This window comes from Pecten maximus, chromosome 19 (genome assembly GCF_902652985.1).
Source record: "Pecten maximus chromosome 19, xPecMax1.1, whole genome shotgun sequence".
Classification (NCBI taxonomy): Eukaryota; Metazoa; Mollusca; class Bivalvia; order Pectinida; family Pectinidae; genus Pecten; species Pecten maximus.
Genome location: NC_047033.1, coordinates 17,003,940 through 17,025,333, shown reverse-complemented (window position 1 = coordinate 17,025,333; position 21,394 = coordinate 17,003,940). Strand labels below are relative to the sequence as shown.

The 21,394-nt window shown below is 35.1% G+C and overlaps 2 protein-coding genes across 3 annotated transcripts; one reads left to right on the top strand and one right to left on the bottom strand.

The window, feature by feature from the left end:
- Positions 1-1,135: 1,135 nt before the first annotated feature.
- On the bottom strand, positions 1,136-7,787 carry LOC117317612 (2',3'-cyclic-nucleotide 3'-phosphodiesterase-like). The gene is made up of 3 exons (XM_033872460.1): positions 7,555-7,787; positions 5,448-6,123; positions 1,136-5,087 (listed from the first exon to the last, which is right to left on the bottom strand). The coding sequence occupies exons 1-3, from the start codon at positions 7,705-7,707 to the stop codon at positions 4,507-4,509; spliced, it is 1,410 nt and encodes a 469-aa protein (XP_033728351.1). The 5' UTR covers positions 7,708-7,787; the 3' UTR covers positions 1,136-4,506.
- A 218-nt stretch (positions 7,788-8,005) lies between these two features.
- On the top strand, positions 8,006-19,653 carry LOC117318049 (deoxyribonuclease-1-like). Of its 2 annotated transcripts, XM_033873052.1 has the most exons (9): positions 8,006-8,359; positions 10,871-10,988; positions 11,668-11,854; positions 13,305-13,393; positions 14,402-14,488; positions 15,375-15,478; positions 16,168-16,435; positions 16,862-16,958; positions 18,671-19,653. In XM_033873052.1, the coding sequence occupies exons 3-9, from the start codon at positions 11,711-11,713 to the stop codon at positions 18,848-18,850; spliced, it is 969 nt and encodes a 322-aa protein (XP_033728943.1). In that variant the 5' UTR covers positions 8,006-8,359; positions 10,871-10,988; positions 11,668-11,710; the 3' UTR covers positions 18,851-19,653. The 2 variants fall into 2 exon arrangements, with proteins under 2 accessions (XP_033728943.1, XP_033728941.1); XM_033873050.1 differs by lacking the exon at positions 10,871-10,988.
- Positions 19,654-21,394: the final 1,741 nt, after the last annotated feature.

Here is a 21,394-nt window from a genome sequence, read left to right as displayed (position 1 = left end):
TTATATACAGATATATCAATAAAAAATGTTTTGGATGCACATATACAGCAGGAATAAAACGAAAATATGTTTAAGTTCGGTTTCATCGTAAAAGTACATTGGATGTACCTGGGCCTAACATGGCTGGTGTTTTTTTACTTTATTTACTGCCAGATTTTAAACTGGTCTTTAGAAACCTCTATCACACCTCGTTTTAGACACATTTGCTAACTTTGGGAACATCTTGTTGGTTACTCAATTGGAAAAATCTCCAATTCACATCCAACTTTTTTCGAAAATGTTTCTTCTTTTTATTGAGTAAGGAAAACAAAATTATGCAAATTCTTTTACTAAAATCTGTCTCTTTGAATCTGAGTCAACCATTTCATAGTCCCTAATTATAATTGTGTGAGTTTATTTTGTATTAAAATAAGTTATCATCCAGCTGGTATAAATACTAGTTAATATCCATCACTAGCAACAGTTCATTAGAACATTTTAAAAGCTAATATGAAATAAGCATTGAGTTTATAAATTAACAAAAAAGGTTAAAAATTTACAATTAATAAAATATTCCATATATTTCTATTTAAAATGATATCAATAAACATATTTCAGTAATTTGATTACAGTTCCAATTACAATGTAAGAGCAAACCCCTCAGGTCAAGGGATGAGCAGAATGTATATTCCTGTTCACCAGGTAAATCTGACAAATACGCATGATATCTTAAATATTGTAGCAAGTTTAAGGACAACATTTTATACACATAGAAAAAAAAGATCACATAAACATCTGGTAAAATATAGTTCAAGTTGAATTAAATTGGAAATTAGAAATTACAATTTTTGCATAATTTTCAGTTTCTAGGTAAAATACTTCAAGTACCTTGTACAAACATGTTGTTTCTTCTTGTTAAGTTACGTTTTTTTTTTTTTTATGCTCGGCCTTAATATGAAGAGTAAGCTAGTCTCCTTTCCCAATGAAGCTAAAATAAAATCTCCTTAAACCAAGGAAGTAACAACTACAAGATAGTTTACCATACTTTTGATCGCTAATGATCCCAATGAAGCTAAAATAAAATCTCCTTAAACCAAGGAAGTAACAACTACAAGATAGTTTACCATACTTTTGATCGCGAACATCCCCCCCCCCCCCCTCCCCCCCCCACATATTATTTTGTTTACGAATTCTCGAACTACAAAAGAAGGTGGGTCAATCGCAAAAAGTGCTCCAATGCGTATACTTGACATATCAAAATTGCGAAATTAACTACGTTTACAGTATTTTAGTTGTAATCTTATTTTAGATTTTTTGCGCCAGAAGAATTTTGCAAAATTATGATTCTGCTAATGGCACTTTTTCTATAATGTTTTATACGGCAAGCATTAATTGTCAGAGGGCTAATTCATCATTCAATTATCTATTTTAATGAACTTTTGTGCTAAAATTTGAGCATGCCAAAATAAGAACATTTACAGTGATCCATGGTCACAGGGACTTAATCTGTATCATAAGGACAATGGGTTGGATGTCCATGTGTCCATCAATCAACGAAATGGCTTTGTCTAAGTAAGAACAATGTTTGTTTGAGTTCTACAATTACAAGTGTATATACTATCAGTATCAGTAAAGTCACAAGTGACAAGATGATCAACATCTAGTCAGTATAACCGGTCACAATGTGACAAGATGATCGACATCTAGTCAGTATAGCTGGTCACAAGTGACAAGATGATCAACATCTAGTCAGTATAACCGGTCACAAGTGACAAGATGATCAACATCTAGTCAGTATAGCCGGTCACATGTGACAAGATGATCGATATCTAGTCAGTATAACTGGTCACAAGTGACAAGATGATTGACATCTAGTCAGTATAACTTATCACAAGTGACAAGATGATCGACATCTAGTCAGTATAAAAGGTCAGAAGTGACAAGATGATCGACATCTAGTCAGTATAACTGGTCACAAGTGACAAGATGATTGACATCTAGTCAGTATAACTGGTCACAAGTGACAAGATGATTGACATCTAGTCAGTATAACTTATCACAAGTGACAAGATGATCGACATCTAGTCAGTATAACTGGTCACAAGTGACAAGATGATTGACATCTAGTCAGTATAACTTATCACAAGTGACAAGATGATTGACATCTAGTCAGTATAACTGGTCACAAGTGACAAGATGATTGACATCTAGTCAGTATAACTGGTCACAAGTGACAAGATGATCGATATCTAGTCAGCATATCTGGTCACAAGTGACAAGATGATTGACATCTGGTCAGTATAACTAGTCACAAGTGACAAGATGATCGATATCTAGTCAGTATATCTGGTCACAAGTGACAAGATGATTGACATCTGGTCAGTATAACTGGTCACAAGTGACAAGATGACTGACATCTGGTCACACTCTCTTTATGTTAATACTTGGAGGGAGGCACTCTATTACTTATATGTATACACCCTACATACATGTATGTACACTTACTACACCAGTCACACAAAATTGTGGTTTTATATTAAAAAAGGCCCTAGATATGGACATGGACACCACACAGAATTGTGATTTTATACCGAAAAGGGCCCTAGATATGGACATCATACACACAAAATTGTGTTTTTATTGACCTAAAAGGGCCCTGCATATGATAATGTACACCATACACACAGAATCATGGCTTTGTATTGACTTTACAATGTCCTGTATTATGCACACTATACACATTGAATTATGGTAAGATATGTAAATATTAGTATATATTGACTTTAGCTGCAAATGAAGATGTTTAAGCATACATCTGATATACAGGTACAATATTTACCACCCACAGATCTACAATACTTCCATATTTACATCCAAATCAGACTTCATCTTCCAATTTACCCACATTGACACAATGATGCTTGATATCTGCTCATTTCAAGCTTGACTCTTAACCTCTAAGCTTAGACTGATGCAGTCTAAGGTGCTGCCAGGGTTATTTCCCTTGGGCACCTGGGTAGAAAAATAATGGTAATACTAAGATTCACGCTTTAAAACATTTTACATATAATTATGTAAGAAATTCAAAAGAAATCCCAATCTTTCAAAACTTTGAGGACAACAGAGTTATTCACTTTACCAGATAAAGTAAAGTCACTACAAACTAGATTTTGATTTATTACATATATCAAATAAAAAACTGTAAATCATCAACAAATCTTAAAGGTTTTCTGGAAATAAACAAAATTGTATAATAACAGAACCAGCTGGAACATATACACCTTAGTACTGAACAGTACTATTCATGTCAATCGAGTAGATATACGATCAGGTGGCAGAGTGGTGTACAAAATACGACCAGGTGTCAGAGTGGTGTACAAAATACAATCAAGTGTCAGAGTGGTGTACAAAATACAACCAAGTGTCAGAGTGGTGTACAAATACAACCAAGTGTCAGAGAGGTGTACAAAATACAACCAAGTGTCAGAGTGGTGTACAAATACAACCAAGTGTCAGAGTGGTGTACAAAATACAACCAAGTGTCAGAGTGGTGTACAAATACAACCAAGTGTCAGAGTGGTGTACAAAATACAACCAGGTGTGAGAGTGGTGTACAAAATACAACCAAGTGTCAGAGTGGTGTACAAAATACAACCAGGTGTGAGAGTGGTGTACAAATACAACCAAGTGTCAGAGTGGTGTACAAATACGATCAGGTGTCAGAGTGGTGTACAAATACAACCAAGTGTCAGAGTGGTGTACAAAATACAACCAGGTGTCAGATTGGTGTACAAATACAACCAAGTGTCAGAGTGGTGTACAAATACGATCAGGTGTCAGAGTGGTGTACAAAATACAACCAAGTGTCAGAGTGGTGTACAAATATGATCAGTTGTCATAGTGGTGTACAAAATGCAACCTGGATGTCAGAGTGGTGTACAAAATGCAACCTGGATGTCAGAGTGGTGTACAAATACAACCAAGTGTCAGAGTGGTGTACAAAATGCAACCTGGATGTCAGAGAGGTGTACAAAATGCAACCTGGATGTCAGAGTGGTGTACAAAATACCATCGGGATGTCAGAGTCGTGTACAAAATATGACAGGGAGTCAGAGAAGAGAGGAACATTATGTCCTCTAAAATGCATAAAAGAATCAGAACATTATTAACAGATAGCTTATTTAAAATACTGCAAAAGTTGTGAAATTCATCAATTAATGGAAAATTAAATTTTGTCAAAATGATTTTCATCTTTATGACTCTTAATCTATTATTGTCAAGAGAATGGGCAACATATATGAAACAGACAAAAAGTCTTGGGTTTTAACGAGAGGAATATTTTTGATGTACTACAAAAAATGGATCTTGGCACAATATCAAAATAAAACATTTGAGCAAAGAAAAGGTAGGTAGATAATTAGAAGATTCTTTTGTTTAAAAGTATGAAAAATAACTGTTGATAGGGTTTTCTTTCCATACTTTCAATCCTGACCACTCACAAAAAAAATCAGTTGATGTATGAAACATTTAATAAAATCCTGAGAATAGAGTACACACTCTGATAGGGCTAGAGAGATCAACTTCACACAAATCTCCCCCAATGTGCCTCATACTACCACACTTAATTTGTATACTCTCTATATTTTTCCCCATCATTAAATTTCTCCACTCAAGGTCACAGATGTCAAGAAGGTCAAATGTAGTCTGGACATTTTTAACACCATCTGCAGCAGCAATGGTTATATGAGCACTCCTGCCTCGTTCAAGAGTGCTTGTCGCGGTTTCTTGTCCCAGGGAGTTCAATCTATTTGTTGAGGATGCTAAAAATTTGTCTCGTTCTTCCTCCTCTGGTTTATCGAAAAGTTTACACTGTGCAGTTGTGAGAATGACCTTTGCCCCTATAGTACGTGGTGTAATCGTGATTCCTGTGATGGTCAGCTCAAACACTTTACCACAGGCAGCTTTCACGTCATCTCGTTGAAGATACTCGGCCCGGCGTGGGACAGGATTTTTAGGATTTCCTATGAATTTCGCTGTGCAGTGTAACAGGCATGGTGTCTCTTCATTTTGTAAGCTGAAGTACTGGTATACCATCTCCTCAGTCAAGTCTGAAATGTCAGGATTTCAATTAGAAAAGTGAGAGACTTCCTCTTAGTTATCAATAAATAACTCAATAGAACTGTATGTCTCATAACATCAACACTTAGTCCTATAAGCAATCTACATTCCAAAACCTTACTGATAAATTTTAACATTGGTATCAAAAATAAGGAAGGGCCATAACTCTGAACAAATTTCTATATACATAACTCATACCATTCTGCAATCCAAGGGGAAATTGAATTACAAAATTTACATGTGACAAGATTAGGCAAAATATCTACTTCAACAATTTGATGCAGAGTAAAATATCAAACACTTTTCTCAAATGACTGACTTCATAATTTCTTGTACAGCTGAAAACTTACCTGCTAACGATTCAATGTTTGGGAACATTTTGTCTCTAATTTCTGGGTAACTTTTCACTGACTCTATCACACAATCTTTTGCTATATCTTTTAATTGTACAGAGTCACTAACTGTGAGAAACCATCCAAAATAGTATGGAGCATTTTCCTGGTAGCCACTTATTTTCTTTCGTATATCATCTGCCTTTACGCCATGACTGTTCCTCTTGGCTAACTCTTCAGCATCAAAGCGCCACTTTGTCCTTGGCTCAACGATTATCACAACATACTGGTTTGCCTTTGCCGTGTCTATGTAAGGTTTCATTTCCCATCGTTTTATGTTTGTGTTGTCAATAACAACAACCTTGTTACCACGACTACAGGCTGCCTTCGCCTTTTCTTGGCAGTCCTTGTGAGCATAAGGTAAGTGACTGGCGTTGAACTTGTACTGACCATCTTCGTTCATGAAGTAGTTATCAGCTGAACACACAACTGGCAATTTGTAAATAGATTCCATTTGACGCACCAGACTGGATTTCCCACTTCCTGGAGGACCTCTCATTATAAACATTGTCTGACATTTCTGAATGTGATTGATGGTTTTTTGATCTCGAAAAAAAGGGAAGTCCATTGTGTCCTCTGGATCTGACACATGCTCTGTTTTCAGTAAGGCAGGGGGCTCCACATGTAAAGGGTCCTGGTAAATAAAAATGAATTGTTGAAAACTTTGAGATTATGGTCTGATTCTCAGATGATATATATATTTTTGGAGAGAAGCCTAGGTCGGGACCCTGATTCAAGCATGGAACCTCTTGCAGGATTCCCTGATTACATGTGAAAATTATAAGTGTTTTTTTAAAGATTTTCTCAAGTTTCCATCCACATTTAGACCCTCTCTGTGTTTCCATCCAGCATCAATGCCAACAAGACAGTTATAAGTTGAATAAATTAAGCTGGATATAATTTACAGAACCTTCAAAATTTTTAACATCAAAACTAACCATAGTAGGTTACTTTCTCCAACTAATTTACATCATATGAATGTTAATTTCCCCTCCTTGCTCCAGTCAGTATCATTTTCGATGCAGTTAAATTACTACCAATGTAAACCACCAAATGGTAAGTAGTATAGCGCCACAAATGAAAATGACATAATTTGTTTTCCATCTTTCATCATTAAAATTATCAAAGTCAAATCTTCTTTTCCTTTAAAGACCCTTTATACATAAGTAAATTTCACACTTTACTTGACACCATATTGCACACTATGTAGGTTGCGGGCGCCCTAATCATCCTACCACTGCGCGATGAAGCGAAAAGAAAAAAACTTCAAAATTTATTTCTATAGGTTAACTGCTTATAATTTGTAAATAATGTATTCTTGTATTAAATATAACATGTTTTGGAAAATCATAAGCTTAGTTTTCTTGCTTTAAACTATGTAAGAAGAAAAACACAATAAATAATATTTGGTCTTTTGGGTCCATTGCATTCCGATTCAGGTGGTTAGTTGCACTGTCATTTACAAAATGGCAGGTCAACATTGTGTAAATTTGCAAGCTTAAAGTTAGTGTCTATACGGATGGAATAGAACACCAATATGGAACTAAATGGGTGTTTTGTGTATACAAATAAATATCTCATTTATCCATATGTAAGGTAGGTGTTATGTCAGGCCCGATTTTATTGTGTTAGCACCCAAAATCTTAGCGACACCAAGTGGTGTCGGAGAATTCCATGTTTTCATATAGTAGTGTGCTCTGGCCCTACACCAGACATGGTGTCAGGGCCAGAGGAAACTCAGACTAAAGGTTTACATTATAACTAACATTCAATCAATGCTGTGAAATGTGAGGTTTTTGTTATAATGTGGTTAATACATCGGAAACCATGCATGTATCTTGATAGAAAATTAATCATTCTTATTTTGTGTTCAAATATTCACGACTTTTTTTCTAAAAATTGTTGTCTGGTCCAAACAGTGAACAGTGATTGACTGGCACAGTGATTGGGGATAAAATATGGTTTACACAGAATTTTAACTGAAATAACTATTGATCAGGCGAGAGATGTTTTATAGTATCACGGTATAGACGTATTTAATCCATTTTTATTTGGCCGTTGTTACCTCGCTTCTTTCTTCCTCAATGACGAATTCCAGCCTCTGTTGTGTGCCGACAGTGACAGCTTGTGAATTTTCTAAGTTTTCGAGATCTGCGATTTCGTTTTCGTCCGTTTTAACATGTTTGTAGTCCTTTCTCTTTCCACAACAGTTCCCCATGATTGATATTTGTTTTGAAACCAGGAAAAAGGACAAAATTTCGCCTATTTACAGTTTGTGTTGCAATGTTGACACACAGAAACGAAAGCGGAAATAGGATATGTAAACTAAAATTAAAACAAGATACTGGTCATCAGCATCCGGATTTAAAGTTATTTGCTATTATTGTGTACACTTATCGACGTAAGGCATTATCTTATACAACGAAAATCATTTTTATTAACTCATAATTCATACTATAAAAAGATAATTATATTTAACAATTCATTGTATTTGTAATATATCCAAATTAGTCATTAAAAATTGAAACCCCCGCCCACCTTCCATGTTGTCATCAACATTCGATTAGTCTCAGGTAATCGTGCGTGTTCAGATGAAGTATAGGACTACACATATGGATTGTTTCTAGTTAAATCATACAAAGTGTAATATTTCCGAGAAAGAGATTCGGAACTGTAACTTAACGAAGATTTAAAAAAAAACAGCCACTTAATATGTACCACAGATTTTATTAGCAGCACAATGAGGTGTCTTGATCCCGGAAGTAAACGTGTCTCATTCAGATGAATAATGATCATGAGAAGATCTAAAGGAGATGACCAAACACGCGACACTGGGAGATACACATAGTATATCCCAGCGTCAACAGAAGGTAAATACTTGTTTTTGTTTTCTATTTTTTTCCCACCTGGACTATTTGTAAAATATTTTATAGGGTTAACTCCCCTGACCCGGTTGATTGCCATTGTGTGGTTATAACGATTCAACCAGTTTCTCGGAAATCAAAACACTTGTGTTAATTGTCGATAGCTGAACTTAGTGAACTATGAATGTTGATAGCTAAACTATAAATGTTGATAGCTGAACTATAAATATTGATAGCTAAACTATAAATGTTGATAGCTGAACTATCAATGTTGATATCTGAACTATTAATGTTGATAGCTGAATTATAAATGTTGCTGAACTATAAATGTTGATAGCTGAACTATAAATGTCGATAACTGAACTATCAATGTTGACAGCTGAACTATCAATGTTGACAGCTGAACTATAAATGTTGATAGCTGAACTATAAATGTTGCTGAACTATAAATGTTGATAGCTGAACTATAAATGTTGATAGCTGAACTATAAATGTTGATAGCTGAACTATAAATGTCGATAGCTGAACTATTAATGTTGATAGCTGAGCTATTAATGTTGATAGCTGAACTATAAATGTTGATAGCTGAACTACAAATGTTGATAGCTGAACTATAAATGTTGATAGCTGAACTAAAGATGTTGACAGCTGAACTATAAATGTTGATAGCTGAACTATAAATGTTGATAGCTGAACTATAAATGTTGATAGCTAAACTATAAATGTTGATAGCTGAACTATAAATGTTGATAGCTAAACTATAAATGTTGATAGCTAAACTATAAATGTTGATAACTGAAAATGTTGATAGCTAAACTATAAATGTTGATAGCTGAACTATAAATGTCGATAACTGAACTATAAATGTTGATAGCTGAATTATAAATGTTGATATCTGAACTATAAATGTTGATAGCTGAACTATTAATGTCGATAGCTTCCGCTTTAGTTGGTTAGTTTTCACAATCAAATCATGAACGTGCAACAAGTATACATTGATTAATTAATTTATTTATTTGTTTATTTATTGAATAGACAGTTAATTGGCCAACAAGAATGGCTCCAAATCAACTTACTTCATTCAACCATTGAGTCGGTCATCCATTTATTCATTCATTCATACATTCAGATTGAATAGATAGAAAAGTTGTTAAAAATGCGCATAACGATCGAGCTGTTTATTTAAGTGTTGTTTCATGAAAGGTGTAAATTGTATGCTGTTTTTATTAAGGATTTGTCAAAACGGTGCTCCTTTTACACAAAAAAACAACAAACAAATGAAAAACATGGTTTCCCGCGATATTTCCTCAAAAGTTGAAAATCAAAAGTATGCTTAATTTAAAAAAAGAATAACGAATAAAACAATTGAAGTATAAATCACCATTCTTCACTACCAGTAGCATATAATACCGAATATGACGTAAATTGCTGGGTGACCTATATATTATATTATATAGGTCACCCAACAATTGACGTCATAGGAACTACGATATTCAGGTGAAAACTATTTATCCAGTTCCCAGTTATCTGGTTAGGACTACCTTGCATTGTTCGGCACTGTCATTATTGTATTAATGTTGTATAAACAATTGTTTTCCGTCAACTCATTATTATCGCATCGATAATAATTCAATTCAATTCATTTTATTGACTTTAAGCTTTACAGCTCATCAGTACATATAACATATATACAATACAATAAATTGGCGGTCACACCAATATAGCCCCCCCCCCCCCCCCCAAAAAAAATTATATCAAGTTTTTCCTTAATTGTGTGGCATCATATATATATATTTACATAACATTGTTAAATCTTTAAAGTTAGTTGTACTAATTAATAGTATCATCTTAAATACTGATGTTTATTTCCAGTAATACGTCTTAATGCATCTCTTGATCTTAAGGCTTGAAAGTTTGGACAAATGAAGAGGAAGTGATATTCATCTTCTATGTCACCAGAGTGACAAACTTTACACGAACGTTCATTTCTTCCAATATTTTGATATCGACCAGTTTCAATGTACAGATTATGTGCTGAGAGACGTAATCTACTTAAAGCAATTCTATTGCGTTTTGTTATATATTTAATTAAATAATGTTGTAGTGATATATCATCTACTACAAGTCTATACAAATTCCATTTTGAGGAATTCTCCAATAATGCAAACATATCTTGTCGTGCAGCGTCAAAAATTCTTTGCTTAAATATATGGAAAGTCTACAGAAATATTTAAATTGCTTTGATTTGTCCACATATCACCAAGACCGAGTTAAAAAAAGTTTATCTTTTACAAAAGTTAACCAATTAAATATATTATTTTGCTTTGGCATATACATTAATTCATCGTATGTAGCTCTAAGGATACAATTCTTAGAACTTAATAGCTTGAACCAGTACTTAATTACATTATAACACTGGGTATACACAATTGGAAATCTACCCAGTTCAAGCATGGAACCTCTTGCAGGATTCTCTGATTACATGTGAAAATTATAAGTGTTTTTTTTTTTTTTTAGATTTTCTCAAGTTTCCATCCACATTTAGACCCTCTCTGTGTTTCCATCCAGCATCAATGCCAACAAGACAGTTATAAGTTGAATAAATTAAGCCGGATATAATTAACAGAACCTTTAGGTAACTAATAACTACACATATTCCTAGCGATTTTCAACAAAATCGTATTTATCACGAAATATTCAAGGTAGAAAGTTTTACACGTTTAAAACAAATTTACAACAGATGTATTGATATGAGAACCGGCGATGTTTTGTTAGGAAGTATAGCAGATGCTATGCATTTTAAATTTGTAATATTACTGTCATTGAAATAACTCACAAACATGAAATCTAGTCTATAATCCTGTTTCCGTGTTTCTGTTTGATCGCATAGAGAATACCCAACACCTAATATAAAAGTTGATCGCTCTTTGTTCATTGTTTATGGGTTTACGCCATCATTAAAGATTCGGTTTAGGAATTCCACATCCTTATCTATTGAGAGGTTGTAACAACCCACTAACAAGACAGTGGAAGTTTGAATACATTAACTATTATTACGTACAAGAAATCAATGTGTTTCTAATAAGATGTTGTGGAGTTTCCACTAGATATCCAGAATATAGTAATTAAATTGAATTGGCGTACCGTGGGTCGTTATAAGTGAGGTAATTACATCGGACATACAGTGTGCGATGGTTCTAATCGACATGGGACCACGGTAAACATTTAAATATCTATATACATGAATAAGGAAGTACAAAATACCGACTTCAACGTATCGGCAAATTATCTTAAACACGTGACATTATTTTCAGAAAGGAAATACCTAGAAATCTGCCCGGGCGTTAATCCGAGAAAATGGTGGAGTTGTGGACATGGTTGGGGGTCTGGGCGCTCTTTTATACAATGGGTGTAACAGGGCTCAGAATTAGCGCCTTTAATGTACAGACGTTCGGGCAGTCCAAAGCCGGCAAGACTGACGTCATGGAGATTCTGACTAAGGTAAGTAGAAGGAAATACAGTGTTTAATCGACAAATGACATATCAACAATTGTATTATTAGTCTCCAACCGTACCCCAACAATGTCAGCGGATGACACGCCGAGAAACGTATGAAGTGTAGCCTCTTACTTCTTACTTATGACGTGTAACCTCTTACTCCTTACTTATGACGTGGTACCGCTTACTTCTTACTTATGACGTCTGACCTCTTACTTCTTACTTATGACGTGTAACCTCTTACTTCTTACTTATGACGTGTAACCTCTTACTTACTTATGACGTGTAACCTCTTACTTACTTATGACGTGTAACCTCTTACTTACTTATGACGTGTAACCTCTTACTTCTTACTTATGACGTGTTACCTCTTACTTCCTACTTATGACGTGTAACCTCTTACTTCTTATACTTATGACGTGTAACCTCTTACTTCTTATACTTATGACGTGTAACCTCTTACTTCTTACTTATGACGTGTTACCTCTTACTTCTTACTTATGACGTGTAACCTCTTACTTCTTACTTATGACGTGTTACCTTTTACTTCATACTTATGACGTGTTACCTCTTACTCCTTACTTATGACGTGTAACCTCTTACTTATGACGTGAACCTCTTTACTTCTTGCTTATGACGTGTGACCTCTTACTTATGACGTGTAACCTCTTACTTCTTACTTATGACGTGTAACCTCTTACTTCTTAGTATTTGAGAAATTATTGTCTCAATCTTTCCGCCCTTGCGCAGTATCAAATAGGGTTCTGTGGCTAAAGGGCGGTTGGTGATTGGTTGGGATTCCCCTGATTACCCTCGTATGTATCTAATATTGATGTCACATCAATGCAATCAGTGTCGATGTGACATGATCGATTGTCGACGTGACATCATTGTATTGTCGCGGCATCATACAATGGTTGAGCACGTGCAAAGAGCACATGTAGCTTGTCTCAACCTTAGGATGTCATAAGAAAATTTCACATTGGTAACATTGTGGATATCCCTGTCTAGGGTAAGAGAATATAGGTTTCCTCTTCGTCCGTATGTCTGTCTGTCAGTCCGTCTGTTGTCCGTTCGTCCACTCTGATTTACGCACTTTTCACAGTCATACTTCAATGTATGTTGGTAAAAGTTGGTATGTAGCAATAGTATGAGTAACTGTAGATCAAGTTCGATTTTCAAGGTTTTTGGGCAAAGGTATTTTTTTAGCAGTGCTTGTATTGCCTTAGCAATGCCACATGCTTCTTAATTTAGCGTTATTTCAGCTGAATAATTTAGTGATCATATTCATTTTCGACATTTCATGGGTTGCGTACACGCACGATCTGAGAAGCGGAGTTATTTTATCAAAAATTATTTTTTAAGAGTGAAAATCTACAATTCTGTTCTGATTAAAGTTACCCAAACCGCCTTTTCTCATAAGTGGCTAACGATGACTATTTCCTTTACCAAGATCGTCCTGAGGTATGATATCATCGCGATTCAAGAAATACGAGACAAGGCTGGAACAGCAATACGGCAACTACAGCAACAGGTGAACGAGTAAGTATTGAGATGAAAATGACAGGACGTTCAGCATGGACATAAATTAGAAACATTGTTTAAATCATGTTCTTTGATAGTTTATTTAAGAGCGTCCTGTTGAATTATCTGTCAAAATGACAGTTTACACACTGGTAAACACCAAAAAAAGTACAATGATTTCTTTATTTGATTTAAAAAAAATCAATTATCAGCATCCATTGGACGTTATACGCACTGACGGAATAGCCCGTCAACTAATGGAACAGCAAGACAGCTCAGCTGACTCCAATTTGGCGGGAAAGATTGTTAGGTACAGGAATTAAACAGAATACTGTTCAACAGTATCATCTTTTTTGTTCCATTCTCGTGATGTAGTTTTAACACTTACATCTTTTTTCACATATTATTTTAATTTGTGTCATAGTTTATTAAAAAGTTCACACCAATTACTAATTTTGCGCAAGTGAACAACAATGTATTCCTACGCCACAGACTCCAGTTTACCGACGTTCATGTAAATAACCATAAACGTCTATTTCGTTGGTAAGACCAAATAGGGAATACGTAGAGCAGATATAAAATATTTTTATAGTAATGTTGGAAGCGTAAGTGTAAGCATTTTTTTCAATTTCCATATTCCACGTCCAACGGACGCAAATACAGTTATGTTTTATTCTGAAACAGAGATTTAACATCTATTTCCTTATCTCCTATAATGTCTATATAATTATGTGACGTTTGAATACAGGTTATTACTTCCGGAACCTGTTGTTTTGTTCCAATGTAGTCTTCAATCTGAGTAAATTTTCTCGCCACTTGTACTGAATCCGTTCCCATGAAAATAAGGTATGCTAGTGATCAACACTTTATATTAATTCTTTCCGATGAATAATATAACATGGAACATAGTCACCTTCAATCTCCAGAAAATTTGCATTTCCCTCGCCAATCTGCGTAAAACGCCATAACATAGATATATGATGTATACATTTGTAGGATTATGTATTGTTTACATTTACTTTTTAGGTACTCGAACAGTGTGTACTACAATCTTACGATTAGTGAACGCCTAGGGAACACAATATCTAAAGAGGAATACTGCTTTCTGTACAGGTAAGAAACCTGTCTATTATGACACATTAAACAAGTACTTTGGCTTTTCTGACTCGGTAATAAAGAATAATGAGGCGATAGCATGGAGACGTCATTCAGATACAATACACAAAATCAAATATCAAACGCAACACCGGATGACGGCGTTTTTTTCATAATTTGAATACAATAAATCAATTTTAAGTTTACAGACAATCATTGCGACATCACCAAGTTTAGCTCACCTGCCTGAAGGACAAATGAGCATTTGCCGTTGTGTGTCGTCCGTCCGTCCGTTCGTCCGTCCGGCGTCAACTTTTCAAACAAATCTCAATTTGATCTGTTGCATACTGGAGTGAAGGACTAAAAAGTTTGTTCATATGAATTACCTCGACCTAAATAAAGGTCATATACTTAGTGTACTGGAATCTTAAAACGATTACTTTTCAATGACAAAGAGGTCCAGAGACTTAAAATGGGCATTTGGCATACTGGAATGAAGCGCTACCAAGTTTGCTCAAATTGATTACCTTGACCTACATTCACGGTCACTGAGGTCAAATATCATAAAATCTTTAGTCGACAACATCTCCAATATCTTAGCACACTGGTATTGACGAAGGTCGATAAACATAGCCTTTGAAAAAGTACTGTTAACCAGATTTCAGATATCAAATTTTATCATCACTCTGACACGTTAATTGCGTGTAACAAGAGACCAGTGGTCAAAGAAAGCAAAGAGCATGGCTGACAAAGATTCCACTCGATACATTACACAGCACGTGTATGCTATAGGAGTGCAATACAAGACAACACGTACATTAATATATAACTTTCTCATTAAAACATACATTCCAATCCTTGCAGAATTAACATATGAAATAACACTGTACTTATGTTGGTATAGGACGGATCGAGTCAAATATCTCCGAGAACACTTGTACGACGAAGGTGTGAACAATACATTCGAACGAGAACCATTCATGGTGGAGTTCGAGGCAGACGTTCAAGGTAGGTACCTTCGATCAATTTTTGTTCCAGATTGGATTTTACTCCATGTTTAATTTACGTTTTTAATGAACAATATGATGTAGGATCGGAAACTACGTTGTAAGCAGTCTATTTAACGGCTACATAGTTCTTCAATCGGGAACCGTCGGCACTTTCCGTAAACGAAAAAAATATTTTTTTCGTTTACGGAAAGTGCCGACGGTTCCCGATTGCATAGTTCTTGAGCGTTATAACTAAATATAACACAAACAACGCTTCTGATTAATGTTATCACGTTATATAAACACACTCAGATGACATAAAACCCCGTTATTAAATCAGCGTCACAGAATTCAAAAGATTTTCATCCGTACGAACGAATTGCATTCACGTGCGTGCGTGACTCCGTGCGCACGTGTAAATGTGCGCGTCCGCGAAAAAATGAGTGTCGTCAGTGATGTAAGCTAAACACGTGTGTGGTTTCGTTTTTGTTGTAGACATACTCGGGATATGTCTATTTTAACCACCGTTATCTATGGATATATGCTGTATAGTAAATAATTTACGTTCCAAACATTTGAAGCGAAGAACAAAATGCTTCTGAAATATCATTAATAACTAGTATAACTAGTGATTGTGTAAATTTGTCAGTATACAACTGACGAGATGGTGTCATGGTTATATTTTTGTATTTCCCCTTATCATTGTAGGTCTGAATACCTTCGTGCTGGGTGCTCTTCACATCAAACCAGACTCCGCTGTCGAGGAACTGATCGAACTGAGACATGTTTTTGACCAGGCGAAAACTGTGTTCAATACAGAAAATGTGATGATTATGGGCGACCTTAATGCAGATTGTAGTTATGTTCCCAAGAAAGACTGGCCAAGTATCACTCTAAAGTCAGACCCTTCTTTTCATTGGTTGATTGGTGATGACGTCGATACCACCGTGAAATCGACCGACTGCGCGTACGACAGGTGAGTTTATCAAGTCATAAAATACAGCATAAGTGTTTGTCAATTCAGGAAAAAAAAGCATTTTGCTATAATTCCTTTAATTGATATGTCATATACATACAATAATTCTATTAGCATTTGTATGCTTCTAAAGCGATCACGTGTCTGTAATAAAGATGGTCACGTGTCTTTGTAGTGGAGTGGTCACATGTCTTTACAGGAGAGGTTTGACCGACTCATGTCAATAGTTCAGAAGTCACGTGTTTCTGTTGATCATGTTCGTATACATATCCGCCCTTCTAACCGTAGACTCAACATTGATATAGAACTGTATGATGTCAAAGTTTTGATGTCATACCAAGCCATGATTAAGGAACAAGGGAGAAATTAAATCACGTTTCTGATAATTGAAATTTGTATAAGTTGGAATGGTCCTCATCTTTCCAGGTTCATCTTGACCGGAAGTGATTTTGTCTCCGCTTTGGTTCCCGGTAGTGCCGACATCTTCCGGTTTGATAGCGAATACGGCCTTGATGCGTCCCAGGTAAGGCGTATACTTGCAGTGTAAAAAGCAAAGATAGACAAAATGTATGCCATATACAAACATACATTTTATGTTTAAAATATACATTTTCACTTCTGTAAAAAATTAAAGAACAGTTGAATAGCCATGGTCTGCCATTGTATTAGTTCAGTCGTCATTCAAGGATTTAATTATTCAATACATCAGAGAGAAAACATTACAAAACAACACAATGTAATATAGTATGACACAATACAATGTAATATAGTATGACACAATACAATGTAATGTAGTATGACTCAATACACAATACAATGTAATGTAGTATGACACAATAAAATGTAATATAGTATGACACAATACAATGTAATGTAGTATGACACAATACAATGTAATATAGTATGACACAATACAATGTAATATAGTATGACACAATACAATGTAATGTAGTATGACACAATACAATGTAATGTAGTATGACACAATACAATGTAATATAGTATGACACAATACAATGTAATATAGTATGACACAATACAAAACAATACAATGTAATATAGTATGACACAATACAATGTAATATAGTATGACACAATGCAATGTAATATAGTATGACACAATACAATGTAATATAGTATGACACAATACAATGTAATATAGTATGACACAATACAATGTAATATAGTATGACACAATACAATGTAATATAGTATGACACAATACAATGTAATATAGTATGACACAATACAATGTAATATAGTATGACACAATACAATGTAATATAGTATGACACAATACAATGTTATATAGTATGACACAATACAATGTAATATAGTATGACACAATACAATGTAATATAGTATGACACAATACAATGTAATATAGTATGACACAATACACAATACAATGTAATATAGTATGACACAATACAATGTAATATGGTATGACGCAATACAATGTAATATAGTATGACACAATACAATACAATGTAGTATGACACAATACAATGTAATATAGTATGACACAATACAATACAATGTAGTATGGTATGACACAATACAATGTAATATAGAATGACACAATACAATACAATGTAGTATGGTATGACACAATACAATGTAATATAGTACGACACAATACACAATTACAAAAAGTTTATCAACAGAGATTTTTCGATCAATGATCATCTTCTGAAAACCATCTTTATCGATCTGGGGACATTATATGTATCGTAACTGATGTTCAGTTTCTTATAAGTAAAAGAAATATGTTTCAAAGGAGGATTAAACATTTGCCTCGTCAGCGAACGATAACAAATATCACATCAGTTCAAAGAGGTAAAAGATGTGCTGAACAAAAATGGCAACTCTCCTGGGGATAAGGATCAAAGTAAAGAAAAGCCACTTCCAATACAGTATGAACAAAATGCCTTTTCCAAATGATATCGCTAAAAAACAAATGTTAAATATGGCTTATCATTATGCTAATTTTCCGTTCTTTTGTCTTAATCAATCTGCATTTCTCGGAAGTGAGGGAAAGTGTCGGTCACCCGATATGTTCTAAGATCAGTCGTCACTTTACATTTACATTTTAAGAGCATGACACAAGATATCGTTCTAAAAATCAATGAATCGGAATTCTTCATGATTGCATTGTATCAAACTCTCCCCTCACTTAGGATTTGTTATCGAAGATATTTTTGCAGTGATTAAACAATTACATTTTTGTTTCAGGCCGAGAAGGTGAGTGACCATTACCCTATCGAACTCCAGTTAAAAGATAGTCGGGACAATGACAACATAACCGAACCGGATAATGGCCAGTCTGTCACTAGGGTCATTCCCTGGGTGCTACTGACGGCAGTCGTGTCCACCCTAGGTGTATGGTACCACCAAAAGACACTAAAGAAGTAGTTTATCTTGCCAGTAGTGACGACAGACATGTTTATCCTGTCGTGAAACAGTGTTAAAGTCTCGTTATATATGTTGTTTGTTTATAAACCGATTTACAATGACACATGTAAAATTCAGTATATGATATTCCAGAACATTGTTTTGTACCGGAACTTGTTTATTATGGTTGTCTGTTATCTAGATTTTTTAAATGAAAATTCAATATTCATTTTATTCCAATTATTTTTAAAATGTATGCCTCAAATATCGGAGAAAGTTGGTATAATGAAAGCGTCCGAGTGATCTAGATCTGCCACTCCTACTATTGTAGCAATCGGAACACCTCGCCTCCGTGTGCGAGGGGTTCCGATTGACTATTGTAGGTGCTTTAAGCATATCAGTCCGTATTCGTGAATCCATACTCGTGTTGTACTCGGGCTCAGATTACGTTTGGTGATGAATGTGACAAAAAAGTTTGATTTTTTGTCTAATTTGAAGTATTTTCGGGAATATTTTCGATATTAAGGGTTTTCTTTTAAACTACTATTTCATGATCTTAGAGAGTTGGTATGGGCACAGATTTCATGCTTGAGCATGATAATGGTTTCGTGAATACGGGCCAGTGTCCATTGCGATGTCTGGTACAATGTTGAGGTATACTTTGGGCCTGCTAATGTCCTTGATCTGTTGTTATATGTACATGTAGTATAGGTCACTAAGGCGGACCTCACTACTTGAGGACAAAGACTGGTTATCTCGGGGAGAATTTATTTTGTTAGATGTTTGTATTGTTGGTTACTTATCTTACCTATACACATGTATATGGTATATAATTTTCATATCATTCTTTATATCATATGAATATCTCGTTATTAATAATTGACTGATATTAACATGTGAATGTTTGGTTTACTGTATGTCACTTGCTGCCGTTAAAAAAGCTAAATTGGGTATTTTTTGTAAATATGTACGGCGTGCAAATTGTATGTACTGTACGCTTTGCACATTGTACGACTGTACGGTGTGTACATTGTGTGTACTGTACGGTGTGTGCATTGTATTTACTGTACGGTGTGTACATTGTATGTACTGAACGGTATATACATTGTATGACTATACGGTTTGTACATTGTATGTACTGTACGGTCTGTACATTGTATGACTGTTCGGTGTGTACTTTGTATGTACTGTACTGTGTATACATTGTATGTACTGTACGGTTTGTACTTTGTATGTACTGTACGGTGTGTCAATTTCATGTACTGTACTGTGTGAGCACTGTATGTATTGTACGGTTTGTACATTGTATGAACTGTACGGTGTATACAGTGTATGTACTGTACGGTGTGTACATTATATGACTGTACGGTTTGTACATTGTATGTACTGTACGGTGTATACATTGTATGTACTGTACGGTTTGTACATTGTATGTACTGTACTGTGTATACATTGTATGTACTGTACGGTGTGTACATTGTATGTACTGTACGGTGTAACAGTGTATGTACTGTACGGTTTGTACATTGTATGTACTGTACGGTGTAACAGTGTATGTACTGTACTGTGTATACATTGTATGTACTGTACGGTGTATGCATTGTATGTACTGTACGGTTTGTACATTGTATGTACTGTACGGTGTAACAGTGTATGTACTGTACTGTATATACATTGTATGTACTGTTCGGTGTGTACATTGTATGTACCGTACGGTGTATACATTGTATGTACTGTACGGTGTGTACATTGTATGTACTGTACGGTTTGTACATTGTATGTACTGTACTGTGTATACATTGTATGTACTGTACGGTGTGTACTTTGTATGTACGGTACGGTGTGTACATTGTGTGTAATGTACGGTTTGTACATTGTATGTACTGTACGGTGTGTACATTGTATGTCCTGTACGGTGTATACATTGTATGTACTGTACGGTGTATACATTGTATGTACTGTACGGTGTATACATTGTATGTACTGTACGGTGTGTACTTTGTATGTACGGTACGGTGTGTACATTGTATGTACTGTACGGTGTGTCAATTTTATGTACGGTACAGTGTGTACATTGTATGTACTGTACGGTGTGTACTTTGTATGTACGGTACGGTGTGTACATTGTATGTACTGTACGGTGTGTCAATTTTATGTACGGTACGGTGTGTACATTGTATGTACTGTACGGTGTATACATTGTATGTACTGTTCGGTGTATACATTGTATGTACTGTACTGTGTGTACATTGTATGTACTGTACGGTGTATACAGTGTATGTACTGTACGGTGTATACATTGTATGTACTGTACGGTGTATACATTGTATGTACTGTACTGTGTGTACATTGTATGTACTGTACGGTGTATACATTGTATGTACTGTACGGTGTGTACATTGTATGTACTGTACGGTGTATACATTGTATGTACTGTACGGTGTATACATTGTATGTACAGTACGGTGTATACATTGTATGTACTGTACGGTGTGTACATTGTATGTACTGTACGGTGTATACAGTGTATGTACTGTACTGTGTATACATTGTATGTACTGTACG

Coding starts and splice junctions, on each gene's coding strand:
- LOC117317612 (XM_033872460.1), bottom strand. CDS start 7,707: ATGGGGAACTGTTGTGGAAAGAGAAAGGACTACAAACATGTTAAAACG. Junction 6,124..7,554: donor TTGAGGAAGAAAGAAGCGAG/GTAACAACGGCC, acceptor TTTATTTACCAG/GACCCTTTACATGTGGAGCC. Junction 5,088..5,447: donor AAACATTGAATCGTTAGCAG/GTAAGTTTTCAG, acceptor CTGACATTTCAG/ACTTGACTGAGGAGATGGTA.
- LOC117318049 (XM_033873050.1), top strand. CDS start 11,711: ATGGTGGAGTTGTGGACATGGTTGGGGGTCTGGGCGCTCTTTTATACA. Junction 13,394..14,401: donor CTACAGCAACAGGTGAACGA/GTAAGTATTGAG, acceptor TTTACTTTTTAG/GTACTCGAACAGTGTGTACT. Junction 15,479..16,167: donor GTTCGAGGCAGACGTTCAAG/GTAGGTACCTTC, acceptor TTATCATTGTAG/GTCTGAATACCTTCGTGCTG.